This window comes from Columba livia, chromosome 3, assembly GCF_036013475.1.
Source record: "Columba livia isolate bColLiv1 breed racing homer chromosome 3, bColLiv1.pat.W.v2, whole genome shotgun sequence".
Classification (NCBI taxonomy): Eukaryota; Metazoa; Chordata; class Aves; order Columbiformes; family Columbidae; genus Columba; species Columba livia.
In genome coordinates, this window is record NC_088604.1 from 98,514,042 (window position 1) to 98,529,785 (window position 15,744).

A 15,744-nucleotide genomic window follows, 5' to 3' on the forward strand; every position below is an offset into this window, starting at 1 on the left:
AAAACCGGATCTTGCACAAGGAGAACTCAAGGATAAAACACACCAGATATTTCCAAATAAGTAACTAACGAATTTTTAGAAAAAAATTGCGTATTGATCCAGGCACTCTGGTCTAGTCAATCTAGAGTGTAGGATTAGGCATAGTCAGTCATAACCCTATCAGTGTTTATACTTCTAGTCCAAAAATTTATCGAAGAGCTAAATTATGTTAACTTCACATTGCACACTGAATTAGGAGGAAAATATTCAGGGAAAAAACGTAATGAAATAAACTCCTTTGCTCTAACCTTCACTAATTCAAATCACCAGTTTTCTGACAACATATTAAGACCTCACAGACACCAGCTAAATCTTTCCCTGCTACCCTGCAACTGAACTTGCAAGGATTCTTTCATTCTTGGCAGAGTCCCAGCAGGGTCTAAAGCTCTTTTTCTGTGGCTGCTTAAAGCATCCAGAAGACACTGAAGTGGCCTTGGTAACAGCAAGGTTGGTATAAATAGAAGAGCTGAAGCCTCTCTTTCTCTCTCACCTTTCTCATCCAGTTCTGTTACCACAGTACTTCAAAATCATCAAAGTTGTGCAACAATCCATTTCATCCTTTCTGCTCTAATTAGGCAATTCTACATGTCTGTCTTGATAGGTGGGGCTTACTGAAGCACTTAATCAGTTTCTGGAGGGGCATTGTAGTGTCAATCCAAATGCTTATTTAAACAGAGCTGTACTGCCAAATCCAGCATATTTTGCAGCAGCATGGAAACAACAGAATCTGTGAGACACAGATTGCCTCACACACTTTTTTTTTTCTTTTCTTTTTTTTTTTAAGCAGCCTTCAATGTGAAGAAGCACTTATCCTGTATTCATCCTCTGTAAGCTTAACAGGTCTAGAGATCAAAACATAGGAAGCATTTTATATCATTGGGCTTTCCTGGCAAATAAAACAATTACAGCAATTCCAGTACAAGCCCTTCCTGAAACTCTGTTAACGAGGCTTTGAATCTTAAAAACTGCATTTAAATCAAATGATTCATTTGCAAACCCATCACATACAGCACACACGTAGTAGGTGTGGGTCATTTCATTGGAATTAGAAAGCAAATGTCTCTATACATGAGAGGTCACCAGTTGTTGTAAGTTAAAATCTTTTCACTGTTAGGCATAATTAAAATACTCTAAGAGTGGTTTCAGTAATTTAAACATTGCAGTATTGTTGTAATATTTTTCTAGGCTCCAAGAGTTCACTATTGTTTGGTCCAATCAAATCTGGGAACACTGGAGAAGTTATCACCCATCAAGGTAATTACTTTCAAGTTGAAATAATTACTCCATCAATGTTAATGGTCTTTCAACTTCAATAAAGCACTCACCTGCCGATAATCACAGCTAACCTCTTGCTCTCATGCAATTCCCTCTCTATTTAGCAGGTTATATTACAGCCGTTAGAGTGGTCACTTGTCCTGAACAGCTGCTGAATTTCACTTTGATCAGCTGTGAACCATAAAAAAATTAGTCATCTGTGTATGATTTCCCCCTAACCCATAAGCCCTTGCAGAGTTAAGGATATGATCTTTTGGCTGTATTAGGGCACTGCTGAGCAGCCATCTTGTTTCTGGTTGTGGCTACTTTCCACTCACTAACAGCAGCACAGTAGCCTAATTAACTTTTGCCCTCCACTGCCGTTTACAGCTTTCATTCTTTGCTAAGTAGCACATCTTCTGAATTTATGGCATGTGCAGGGATTTCTCTATTTAGTCTCATCTTGTTTTCTTAGAGTCCAGTCCATTTCCCAGGCATTTGAAGCAGGCATGTATAGAAAAGTTTCACTGGTCCCTCTCTTTGGCATATTTTTTCTTATTCTCATGGCTACTATCTTCATTTCTTCTTCTATAAGGAAATAATCGTGTACAGACCTGCATACTGCATTACTGAATAATGTTATGTTTGAGGAAGTTAATAAATACGAGGGATATCTAATGCTGCCAAATGTTCACTGGTCTATATGAGGAAAGAGAAATAAAGGATCACACATGGATATATTAAGTATTTCAGAATATGATGAATAGAAAGGAACTGACTCTGGATGCGAGATTCCAGATATCTGTAAAATCCTGCATAGGAGTCATGTGTATACTGTACTATTGGCCACTTAAGATTATTTCTGATATGATTTATTTTATATTCAGTTTTGCAGCAAGTATGTTTTTAAATTATTTTTACTCCTATTATATATTGGGTATACAAATTACTGTCTGATTATAACAACATAATCATGCAAACCAAAGCCTCATCCTACCGAAGTCTCTATTATTATTGGTATTCTGCAATATGTCTACAGATTTCCCTACCACAGATGAAGCATCTGCCAAGAGGAACTTGGCCAGTGTAGTTATATGCCATCTCCCCAAATAATGTAAGGTAAGCCAACATGTGTTCTCAGCTGTTAGAATGGCTGCATCCAAACCACAGACTTTGCTGGTGCAGTGATATCAGCTAAGAGACATGTTAATTTTTTACACCCCGAGCTGACATAGCTATGCCAAAAAAGCCTTGTAGGATAAATTTGGCCTGAGAACCTCATACTGCAAAACACATTGTGAGTAGACCTGTGCTGCTAGGTAGGCACAGGTGGAGGATTTCCCAGGAATAAGGCTATAAAGCTTATACCTATCTCCTGTAACAAGCACATTGTACTTTTAGTTACACTCTGCTGAGGCAGATTTGACATGCTGAGGCCTTGATTCTACACAGTAACAACAGGGATCACTGCCGATAGCAGGCCGAATTTTTCTTTATAACCCTCATATCATCTCTGGACACTTTTCCTCTCCAAGCACATTCCTACAGCTATATATTCTTACATTTTTCACTCATATTCTTGACTTTGAAATCTCCTGCTTATGATAAACAACCAAGTACTTGACACCACTGTCATGGGAGTATCGGCATTACATGCCCACAAAAAATCCACGAAGGAAAAGTCCAAACTTACCCCCAGTTTGACCTCAGGGCCGTGTTTGGAATACAACAGTTAAAGAGCTGTGATGTTTTGATGCCATTTGGCAGGTACTGGCTTTATAATGAAATCAGCTCTGGGTCCTATGTTCACAAGCTTAAGCCCTAAGTTCACGAGAGTGAGAAGCTTGCTTTGACAATCCAGTCACTTTATGCAGATTTCTGTAAATGAGAACTTACTGTCAATCTATTCCTCTATAAACACATCTGTCTCATGTTAACGCTGTCAATAAGACACTAAATATCATTCTTGCTTGAGAAGGTTAAAATTAACTGAGAAGACATTGCGGAAGACACTTGTACTGCGATAACCAGTCTTGACTTGACTTTGCTCTGCAAATAAATCAGAATGTCAGTTTAACTTGCTGTCACCTAACACCTGTCACTACACTCCTGGCCAAACAAGCTGGGGAAATGGGTGACACTGCTCTCTAACTGCGAAGCATCAGAGTGGCTCACATGCACTTGACTTGCTTCTAACAGTGCAGGGAGATTCTCCTTTCATTTGAGTGGCAGCAGCTTCTGCTCTCCACTGAGTTCTCATTTTTATTTGCATAGGCAGCATAAAATTTCAAGGGGTCAGCAATAACTTTAAGGTACTGGACAGCCTTTGACACATCAGTTGAAACATAGATTAATGCACCTTAACTGGGGAGTGGATAGCTGCATTTTGGAAAGGTAGAGTGGATAAGTATGTCAAATGGTTTGAAAACCCAGAAGATGCTTTTCATTTGGCTCTGGAAATGGATGAAAACGAAGCTGTCAAATTAGAACAGTTTGCAGGGATATCAGCAAGAGCTTAATTTGTATCCTGCAGTGTCACAAGGATTGTATTTCCACTTTAAGTTTGGTCAAGCTCTATGTCCTGTGGCAGGCAACCAGGGAGAAACCAACGAGAGCAAGGGTGGGATTGGCTACCGTGATTCTAGGACTGCTTTTTTTCTGGAATAATCTAATGGGATAAGAATGGAGTCTAACAGATTAAATAAAGGACCGAACTCATTGCTCGCTTAATACTTTAAGTCTTGCTTGTAACATGGAAGCTTGTGTGAGAGAATGACTAATGGCATATCCCACGAGGGAGCTCCAATAGAGATGCTTTAGGAGATTAAATGATTTAGCCTAGTACCCCTGAAAGCTATATTTTAAAGGGGCAGAAGTTTAATCATTGGAATGCTAGTTCCTTCAATAAAATTACATTTTAATTAAAGTGTCTCGTTCACAACGCTACAGCTAAGGGTATACCAGCAATTTCTTAATAAAATTCTATTTTTAAGGGGTTATAACTTCAGAAGCTGATGTCCAGGTTTTTGCCTGCTGGGATAATTGACCTGACCTCCTGAAGATATGTTTGATAACAGGACTCTATGCACTTTATGTCAATAACTTTGATTCAAAGCTTTAGCTGTTCCACCATATTCAGAAGAGGCAGGATTCAGATCTCAACTGCTTGGTATAAATCAGCAACAACTCCATAGAGTTAATGTAGTTGCAACAGCTTAAAGTGAGTACAACTGATGGAAGAGTTTCTCCCCAAAGGGTAGTATAATGTTTAAAAATAAAAAAGTGTAGCAAAAATAATAATCGATAAATGTTCATGACAAAGGACAGCAGAAAAAAATATGCAAGTCAGCTTTGCTGCAACACTAGTAGAACAGCTACACATATGCTGCCTGAATGTCATTTTGATTCAGGATAGTGTTTGGGGAAAATAAAGGATTTTGGAGCCAGGAAAATACTAATTCAGTAAATAATAGCTTGTTAATTTAAAATGCTTTTAACTGATGCTGTTAAAGAAGCACACTGTGGCAACATTATTTAAAAGGCCATTTTGGTAGGTTTTATTACCCACAATACAACCATCTTGGACATTTTCTGTTGTTGTTGGCATGCTTAGAAGACATTGCAATGCATGACCAGCCAGGTCAATTCCAATGCTCAGCTACACACTGCATACTGCTGAAGCAGAGTATTAGAAGCCCTGTCATTTCACTGGTTTTGAAATCTGAGGTGTCACATCACAATTATGATTGTGGTTATTTTTAAAACAAGTTAAGGGAGCAAAGTACCAAAATCCTACTAAAGTTCAATAACTTTAAAAGCCAACATACTGTGCACTGCAAATGTAACTATTTCAGATGCCAAAAGTATATATTCCTATCATTCAGTTCAGGACCTGTTTTTTGTTTCAGAAAAAAATGTATTACAGACTTAATCCATTTAGGCTTCCAGGAAGCTAGACACAAAACTGTTTTGGAACCATATGATCACAAGAGCAAGACTACTGAGTGGGAAATGTCTCCCACCTTGTCATGTCACGTTTTTTCTAAGGGAGTTACTTAAACATTACTATTGGGTATTCCAGAGAAAGCTCTTTAGGATCCTATTTGAATGTCAAACAGATACTTTATAATTGGGGTCGTTAAGAAGTTACAGGATTTCTGGTGTTATTCAATACAAACATACAATCATTTAGGGAAAATTCTAGGTTTATGAAATAGAGGTGGCACTGATGAGGAAAACCAACCTTATTACAATCTCCTTAAACATTTTCTAAAATTTATTTTCAGGAGACAGGCAAATACAGCAGCTATTCAACTATACAGCTGTTCAGTTAAACTATCTATAAGCTGTCTTTCTATAGACAGACTAGAATGTAATATACAGGTTGGACAAGCACTGGTAACTGCCCAAACCATAACCATTTCAGCCACTGATTTACATATTGTTAGTCAGTTCACAAAACAACCTGCCCTTTCCTGAGTCTATCCATCTGCATATACATACTGATTAGAAATTTAATATTTACAGACATTCATGTTTGGAAAGGCCCTCGAAGGCAGAGATGTGTTAGCAGTGCAAAGTAACATTCTAATATAAGTACATATAGGGAAAGCAACAATAGATCTGCTTTTATTATTGATGAATTATGACAGGAACATGCAAATGCATTGCATATATGGACTATGTAATTACTAATTAATTCATTAACTTTGTGATTCCAACTAAATTACAAAATTAGAATTATATACAAAGAGGACTGGTTTTGTTGTTCTTTGTGCGTATCCTATGAAACTATTTTGACAGTCAGACAAAAGGTCACAACAACATTTTCAGAGTCAGGCTGACAAAGTTACATGCATGTGCTTTAATCCTCCACACATGACCCATCTATGTTTTCGAGTAATCTAGTTGCCTCTACCAGGAACTAGATATTAATGTGAAATGTTTCAGTCTGCTTTGGGGCCAAACACAAAATCTAAACCAAAAAAATTACTGGCAAATGGAAATCTCACTTTTCCAATCAATGTTAAATGAGATTTTAAAATACCACAGAGATCAAAGCAGAGTAAAAACAACTTGAAACTGTTTTTGTGGTCCAGTTCTTACCGTTACGGTTAGCGCTGTAACAGGTGGGATGCTAAATGTCGGATCGTTGTGTTTTTCTTGATAAACAACTTGATACAGAGATATAACACCATTAGGAGAGACTGGCTGGGTCCAGTTCAACTGTACAGAGTACGCACTTGTTGCTTGTGCCGAAGGGGCTCCCATGCCCCATGGGGAAGCCTCCAGAGTTTGTGTTGAAGCCCACAGGCTGTCCACTGACCCCACAGCATTTTGAGCTCTGACACGATATTCGTACAGAGTAAAAGGCTGTAGAGCATCGGACGCATCAATAAATTCCAAAGCTCCTTCAGCCCAGATGAACAAAAGCAGCTCTTCTTGACTGCCCACAGGACGTCTGAAATGAAATCAAAGGCAGTGTGTTCAAAATTGAAAGTAACTTGAACAGTCCGATGGTAGTAGATCCTGAAGTTCTAAGTTCAACCTATACCTCAGAAAAGTACATAACTGATTTCTGTGCATTACACACACACAAGGAACTGCCTACCTGTGTTTGCATCTTAAATGTATTTCCCTGAACTTGTGTTAGGTGCTGAGTAGTGAAGAAGAGATTTTTGAGGCAATCATTCAATTATTCTCCTTTATCTAGAAGAATACTCTAAAACATGTCAAACAAGTGTGCTGTCACAGTCCACAGTAACAGAGTAGCAATACAATAGTATATTGCCCTTTTAGGATAGAACACATCAGATATGAGACTTTCAGAATTTAGAAGATGAAATTTTAAATCCATATGTAGTTGCAAGTAATGACTTGAATTGCAATATGTGTGAAGGTTTTCAACATTTCTGAAAATCAAACTATTTATGAAGGTACTCACCTCAACATCCTTCATTAATGGAAAACCATATTATGATGAATTTACTTCAGAAAAATATTACCTAGTGAACAAGGGATAAATATTCTATCATGCCCTCAAAACCAAAGCTGTGCACTTTTTAATACTGATTTGCTCACCATAAGTATCCCATTTGTTCTTGTGAATGGAATAAGTAATCCCTTGTGCATAAACTTAGCAGAATTTGCAGCTCCACCAGAAAAAACAGAGTAAAATATCACAAGTGGTACTTTCTATAATGAACTACATATTTTTCCCTGTGCTCTTTTTGTTTAAAAATGCAAACTGAAGACATATGAAGACAATTCACTGTACAGGCTCTTGGCACACTGGGTATATTTTTTTGTACATATGTGTATATATCTGTATGCATACATACATGCACACACATATATATACATATATGCATTTGTATAGCATTTCTACTACAGATCTGCTTGTGTTGGACCTGGTGATATTCTGAGTATCAAGAGAAGATTACAGATGATCCTCAACCCCTTTCTAATGTGTCCCCTTCTAGTATATAATTTACAACAGTTGTAATAAGGCAAGCACCCATCTTCAAAACAGAGTTATCAAATCAATTCTTTCACTTGGCATAAAAAATGTTTGTGTGAAATTAAGTTGGTTACGTTTAAGCACTGTGATAAATCTCAATGATGGTTGTGCTGTACTGCACATGAATTTAAGTATTTCCTCTACTCTTCACAGGAACCTTGGACTTTGCAGAATGTAAAAGCACTTTCACCCTCCATGCCAACAACAAAAAACAAATTACATTATCTGTCACTTTTATTGCAAGTAGGGCAAATTTGCAGAAGTAAAATTGGTTTGTGTGACTATTGGTTGTCATCATCACTACACACACACAGAAGCTGAAGAACATTTCTTTGGCAAGAGAAAATCTGTATTTCACAGAATCCTGTTGGATATTATCTTGTTAGATCACCCAGGAATTTCTTTAAAAATACAATATGCAACAATCTTTAAAAACTGATACTCTTAGCTGCTTGAAATAATATATACTTAGGTATTTACATACAAATATGAAGAATATAATGAATGCGTGTGTGTACACACCTATTTATTCATCCTTCGTGTATATGCTTATATAAGGCATGCATGAATACATTATTTTCTTACGTGAAGTTAAGAATTTTTGCTAAACTCTAAGATAAGCAGGCTGTATGGACAGTTTAGTTTGAAAAGGGTAAAGTGTGATTTAAACAAACAAAAAAAAGAGAGTTTTGAGTTACAATGTGCCTAGTGTAGTAAAACAGGCAAATTATAAGATATGTTGATACCGAGAACTGGTTGGCAAAACTGGGTGAAGAATGGCAGGTAGAATAGTTAGGAAAGATTCCCTAGCAATTCTCTCTCTTGCAAAAATATGTCTGGAAGAGTTGGGGTACCAAATGTCCCATTGACCCCAAAATTACATCAGCTATTTTTAATACATGTCCCCATGCTCTACTCTAATGGCAAATCAAGTCTTACACAGAACTTTCCCTTAGATGCTTTCACTGACTTAATGTAAAATTCTGAAAGGTGAATCACTACTATGGCTTCCTCCTGCACCTAAAAATTTGTTTTTTTTCCCTGTGCATTCAAAAATATGCCTAAAAAAAAAATCTCTGTAGATAAATGAAAAGGGATTATGTTTATGTGCAGTAAAGTCACATTTAATGTTTCTTCTCTGACCAAACATTTTGACATTTAAATAAATACACAATTTTATGTTTTATACATTTTTGAAACTCCGTGATAAACAATTTTTTCACTCTGAAAGATCAAATATGCCACCGAGTGTAAGATCACCCACAAGCAAAGCTGTACAATGTAGTCTGGTTAAGTATTTAGATCTTATTACTGCTGAATATTTAATGAATGAAACTTATGGTTAGGTAAATGGTTCCATCTGTAGTGCTAAAAACCTGAATATCTTCATGTATGAATAAACTTTGAACAGAAGTGGTTGAACAGTCTGTAATCATTTCAATCGTCTTAAGATTTAAGATTCAACTGCTCATTTAACTGGAAGTGTTTCTTATGTACAATGAGCTGCAAAGGAGAATAACATTTCCAGGAGCAGGAAGCTGTCTCTTAATCTGCATAGTCTGATTTGCTGCTTACATTCATGTTACAGATGCTCAGATACAGTTATTTTTATAAGGGCAAATTCTCCCTGCCCCACTGCCAATCTGAGCCAGATGACATGAAGAGGAGAATATAATCTTCTTTGTGACAGATAACTATAGAGCTGTATGCAGACGACTGCAGCAGCACTAACTGCAACTCTCACCCCTTGGCTTTCTTATGTGGAAGGAGACTCAGTGAATCCCCGAGATCTTGCAGGTCAACTCAGAGTTATTCTACACATGTTTACCTTTCACCAGGCAACAAAAAAACATGTTTTGGAAGTGCCTGCTGTTTTCCGTACCAGAGCAGTAGTGATTTATTTCTAGAAACACTGAGAAGTTCTGGGGTAAAATTCAAATAATTGGGGAATCGCACCGTCAAATGTGGGGAAATAATACATCGGCAGTGCTGTCCCTCTGCAGTTTCACATCCAGTTAAACAAAGCAGCCTCACTTGCCATTTGGATTTGCCAAATCTATACTAATGTACCTTGTGTGTATATATATATGTATATACACTAATGTATCTTGTATATATATATATATACACTAAAGTACCTTGTGTGTGTGTATATATATACATATATATATATATATATATAAATTTTTTACAGGGTTTGATGTCAAAATGAGAACAAAAGGAATCTGAGATTATCACATGAAATATGCTAGTTTAGATTAGGTATTGTATGAATTCCAGGTATAAATAAATCCCTTCAGGAGATCTTATACTCGATGACATGCATCTATAAGAATTCTTTTATTAAGCCATCTACTAATACAAGTTCCTTGGAAACTGTCTTTGGCGCAGTTCATGGCTAAGGGTATAAGGATAAGCAATAGATTAATTGTAAAGAGTCAGTCTAGAAGCCTCTACACTGCAAGTCATAACAGTCAACAGCTACTGAGACATGTCCTCTGTCTTAAATTGCCTGTTGAATTTTTTGCTAGATTTTCACGATCAGGACTGCTCAGCTAATGAGAGCTACATTACAATCTGACATATGTGTACTAAACAGTGTGATCTTACTGAACTTACTTAGACACTTTGACAGAAATTCAGACACTCCCTTAAGCAAGATGTGAACAAAAATGCTTATAATTTTACCAGCAACATTTCTTTCAGAGTCATCTTATGTGCATCCTACACAGTGCATGCTGGTGGTCAATAAAGAGCAGTTCCATTAGCTGATGTGACCTATATCTTATTAAAATACAGCAAGAAATATTTCCATAATATTATTTTTCCAGACTAGCAATTTCTGTGGTTGTCACAGGGATGTTATGTAATGATGAATGGAAAGAGAAGTAGATTGCTTGATTGTCTCATGAACCAGATCTTTTCTCATTCACAATCTCTTCTAAGTTGTGTTCCTTGCCAGAAAAGTTTAAAAGCTTAAGATCTGTGTTTAAAACTGCTATATGAATTAAAAATAAAATGTCACCATCTCTCTTCTCATAAACTAACATCTTAATTTTTTGTTTTCTAACAAAAGAGCTGCAAACTTGCAAGTGTTTTATGATTCTAGAGTAAAGAACGAGCCCTGCCATTTTAATGCAAAAATCTGCACACACACTCGCTCCCCAAGCATGCCAGGTTTTGCGTTAAATGAATTTATTTTGGTGGTGATGCAGTAAGGAAGAGGCACATGATGAAGAAGAAATTACATGCCATAACCTCCCATAGAAATACTGCAGTCTTGCTGCTATAACAATGTAAGGCTATGTGTGGCTACAAAATGAAAAAGAACTATGTGCTTACATCCCATTTCTGATTTTTTTGCAGCTATCTGAGAAAGATTTGATATTGTTGTTGTCTAAGCACATTTAAACTTCAGCTGAAATAACTGCCAAGTGATTCATGCCTATGTAGGTGAATATAACGATTGTATCTGGAGCCCCAGTGCGCCATTTTCATTTCACTTTAAATAAAAAACAAAATGTATCTATGTCAGTCAGTGCCCTTCTGCTGTACTCAGAGGTATCAAACAGGCTACAATTATGATTGTGAAGTGATTGTGTCACATTGGAGGAAGGTTTATTGCTTTTGAGTCTGCTAGGCAGTAACACATTCTGTTTCATATTACTCTTTATATCATTGTTTGGCTGTGACTAGAATAATCAAATGCCATCAAATGCTGTCAAATTCAATTTACAGTATTTTTCACTGAAGCAGGCTTTCTGCATTATATTTCCTGTTTTCCCTTTCTATGGTTGCCATGGAATAGCTGGAGTAATCATCAGCTTTATTTACAAAACCAACAGAGTGAAGATATGTCTTGGGCTGTAACATACACTTTATTCCTCTTTATACAGGTGAGGGACTTGGGTTTTTTTTTTGATCAGCCAATTAAAAAAAAAAGGCAAACAAAAGGATACTTCAAGAGAGCAGGAATTTTTAGAGACTACTAATGTGTTTAAGGCAAAAGTGAATTTATATTAATTACCCCTACTGATTCCAAAAGGTAATTTGATTGCCTGTCTTCTCAGTCACAGCTCTAATACAATAAAATGCCCCAAACTCTTTGTGGGAAGCTAGGTCCAGCCCAGCATATATTTGCCACACATATTTAGAGTGGGGAAAACCAGGAACTTCAGAGTTTAGATTCCCCTCCATTACATGGCTTGAGTTTTATATTCTCTGCCTTTCTGAAGCTATTCAAGAAGGTCCCTTCAGCAAGCTTTTAAAACAGGGTCAATGTGCACAGCAGACACCAGCACTCTGCTATTTTGATACTTCCCTAAACACAGTTACCTATATAGAAGAATCCTCATGCAGAGGTTATGAAGCTCCTCATAAGGGGTGAGGCTGTGTCAGTCAACCACCTAGACAGAGCAACTGAATACACATATCAAGGAACATTAATAGACGCTCTGTAATCACACTCCAAATTACTTACAAACAGGAACATAATTTCCCTTGGAAAACTGATCTGTGTTGGGAACCTAGATACCTTTCTCTTTTTTTTGCTTTTAAAAACCCCGGAAATGATGAATTACTCCTATTTCCATTCCAAAATTCTCAACCATGTATCGGAGAGGACTGAAGAATGTACTTAGTGATCTTGGTAAACACTGTGAGAGCATCTATCTTAAAATTTTTATCTGTCCCTTTGAATATTTAAAAATGTATTTTCACCTGCTTTTTGTCATTTGTAGATCAGAAAGATGATTCTTGTCTCAGATCTTATTCTCATCTTGTCCAGATCAGCATCTTACCTTAGTGTTTGAAAGTTAACGTACATTTTACCATATACTTCTACACATTTTTTTCACCTCTTAGTATATCAAGGAATAAGGAAATGAACACTTCAGTGAGATTCAGGATCTGAGGCGATAAAATAATTTACCTGTGAATAAAGTAGTTAGTAATGATGCCATTTGGTTTCTTAGGTGGTGCCCACTTCACTTCAATGAGTGCAGATCCCATTGCTTTAACGACAGGTGGACTCAGTTCTCTAGGAGGTGCTTCAGCAGTTCTTGAATATGTTTGACCACCCACTCCACACCCACCTACAAAACCAGAAGTTTGCTTAGTAATGAGAGCTTCCTTCTCAACAAAAAATACAGTAAAAGCAAATGAATGTCAAGTAAAGAAGCTGCTGATGAAATGGTGCCTCATTTCATTATTAAATACTCATTTAAGCTACTACATCTCCATTATTGAATAGTTCCTGATTTTCACCAGAGCAGGTGAGGAGAGAATTGGTTCTAAAGTGTCATTTTAGAAAGACTTATTTCAACAGGACTTTGAAAATTTCCACTAAAGTCAATGAATTTTGTAATACTTGGGCTCTTCTCTCCTGCCTTTATGATTACCACTTCTGGTTGATGAACATTTACAGAACTAATTTTGTTCTATATGTGCATATTCAAAAATTGTTAAGCTATTTCTGAAGAGCTTTTAATATAATGACACATATTACTTAAAATACATTTTAAAAATCTCCATTTAAAATATTCATGATCTAATATGGAGAAATATTTAATGCTTCATTGAATGCTAGGCCTTTTTTTATTTTTTCCTAGGTAAACATTTGACTCCAATGTAGGAATAAGATTTTATCTGGTTTACTGAATTGAATCTATCCAGAAAATCTCTATTCCCTTCCAGTCACAGAGGCGAGTCTTTTAAAATTATCTTACCATTCTGGCATGCTTGTATTCTTATCTCATACAGGGTGTAGGGATCTAGGCCATCGACAAAAGCAAAATGTGCACGTCCTACTGGCTTTACCAGTAGAGTGGGACTGCTTGCGTTTAGTAAGATGTTGTATTCCAAAGGCACATTGACAATGAATATCCCTGTTGTGAAACAGAGAAGAACCAGTGATTATCTGAAATAGTAACAACAGTGCAGGACAACTTCAAAGAGGCATTCATCATATGCAATTTTAAATGTAAACCCCCTCTGGAGTTTTTTCCTACTGCCTCTTTTGGAAACTACAACCATTTAAATATAAACTGAAACAGGTTAATCTGCAGATCACAACTGGAAGACAGACACTACAGTTGTTAGTTACAAATCAAACTTCAATTCAGTCAATGCCTCTGTTGCAATTGCTACTTCTGGGAAGAGTGACCTTATGATTGCGAACCAGGCAGCTTTTATTTATTTTGGAGGGACAACAGTTACCAAGAACTGCTGTTTGAATATAGAGTCATATGATCAAAAAAGTGAATTGCCACCATTCAGCAAATTATCCCTTTTTAGCCCAGCAGCAGTAGCTGAATGTAGGTTCTTAGCCTGCTTTACCAGTAAAGTACAATACACTAGATTGAACCAAGAAACATATTATTTCAACTGATATAAAAACAAACTGTTTAGTTTTTGTTGAAGACAAAATCCTCAATTTTTACTATTTTGTTTTAGCTCAAACCTTTTCCCCATCTCATGCTGTCAAGTCCTAATTTTCCAGTTCTGTTGAGAAGGTTCCTGGATTTTATCTCTCTCTCTCTCTCTCTCTCTCTCTCTTTTTTTTTCCTTTGGTTTGTTTGCTTGTTTTATTCTTTGGTGGTGGTGTTTTTGTTTCGGTGGACTTTTTTGTTGGTTTGGTTTAGTTTTGTAATTAGGAACTGGGCTGTAGGCATTTTATGTTTTTGTTGGCTATGTACTGTTCTATGCAGACAGCATCCATTTCATAAAACCATGAGAATAATTAAAGAAGAGCATCTGTTAAGTGTGTTTCCTTTACTCTGCAGTCACATAAGGCACAATCTTACGAAAGAACAAAGTGCAAAGAAGACAAGGCACCTTTCTGAAATGCGTACATTTCTCTTTCAACATAATATCTATTTCAGATGTCATGGAAATGTCTTTGTGATTGCACCAAGAACCAGATGCCTATGAGCAGTTCTGAGAAGTGTCCAGATCCTGAGAATCCTTCCCTTCCTAACTTTGGAAAACAACTCCATTATTTCTCCTAATTGTGGTCTTGGTCCTTTTCTGATAAAGTATCTACATTGATGCTATTACTCTGAAGCTACAAATAGCATTTTTTCCACTGTAGTGCACCTTTCAGGTGGACTTTTTTAAGCTAAGTTTGTAAATGAAAATGCAAATTAACTAAACAAAAAAATTACAAGAAATCAGAGAGATTTCAAGTTTCTTTGTGGTACTATGAACAACTGATGTACTTTGGAAGATCAGAAAAATCTTTCAAATACCAAGCTTTTACAATTCTCAGAAGAGGACATAAAAATCCCAAAGAAATATGATGTTGCTGTCTCACTAGATGCTAGACAAAGGAAATGCCATTACACTAAAAAGCTGATAAAACAGCCCTGAAGTGGAGGCATGACTTCAATCGTATTCAACTGCTCAGCTCACAGGAAGAAAAAAGGTGCTGATATTACTCATTAGAAGAGGTAAAGGGAGAATGATATAGAAAGTGCAAAAATCCAATTGTAGAATCTTCCTTTTTACAGTGTAAAAGTTTCAAGAAAAATGCCAAGGTCTAATCATTAAGAATGGAATAACAGAAATACAACTTTTAAAGTTGTGCAGCATGTTACAGAGTAAACCTCTGAGAGGTGATCTTGAAGTAGATGGCTTCTGCAATGAAGAAAATTTTTTTGTCTGTGATATATGGAGGATGAAATACTCAGGAACAGCGCACTTGAGTGTGAATTGTGTAATTATACCAGTAATTAAAGATATATTATTACAGCTAAACTAACTTTTTTTTTTCCCCTATAGTTGGTGTGCCTGTAAAGAACAAAAGAGAAGATCTGAAAGTAAGAGCTTGAAATGGTAGACAGTGCATCAAATAGAAACCTCTTTTAAATCTCACAGTTAAGGTCCCCTTCTCCAGTCCTGACAACAGACCAGATATTTCAGCCGAAAAAACT

At 36.6% G+C, this 15,744-nt stretch overlaps 1 protein-coding gene across 1 annotated transcript in view; it reads right to left on the reverse strand.

The window, feature by feature from the left end:
- USH2A (usherin) overlaps positions 1 to 15,744 on the reverse strand; it is a 387,004-nt gene that overhangs the window by 47,864 nt on the left and 323,396 nt on the right. Inside the window, exons 59-61 of the mRNA XM_065058452.1 lie at positions 13,540 to 13,698; positions 12,744 to 12,906; positions 6,400 to 6,754 (exon numbers count right to left, since the gene is read on the reverse strand). Coding sequence (XP_064914524.1) covers positions 6,400 to 6,754; positions 12,744 to 12,906; positions 13,540 to 13,698 — 677 coding nt within the window. The remainder of the gene's footprint in view (positions 1 to 6,399; positions 6,755 to 12,743; positions 12,907 to 13,539; positions 13,699 to 15,744) is intronic.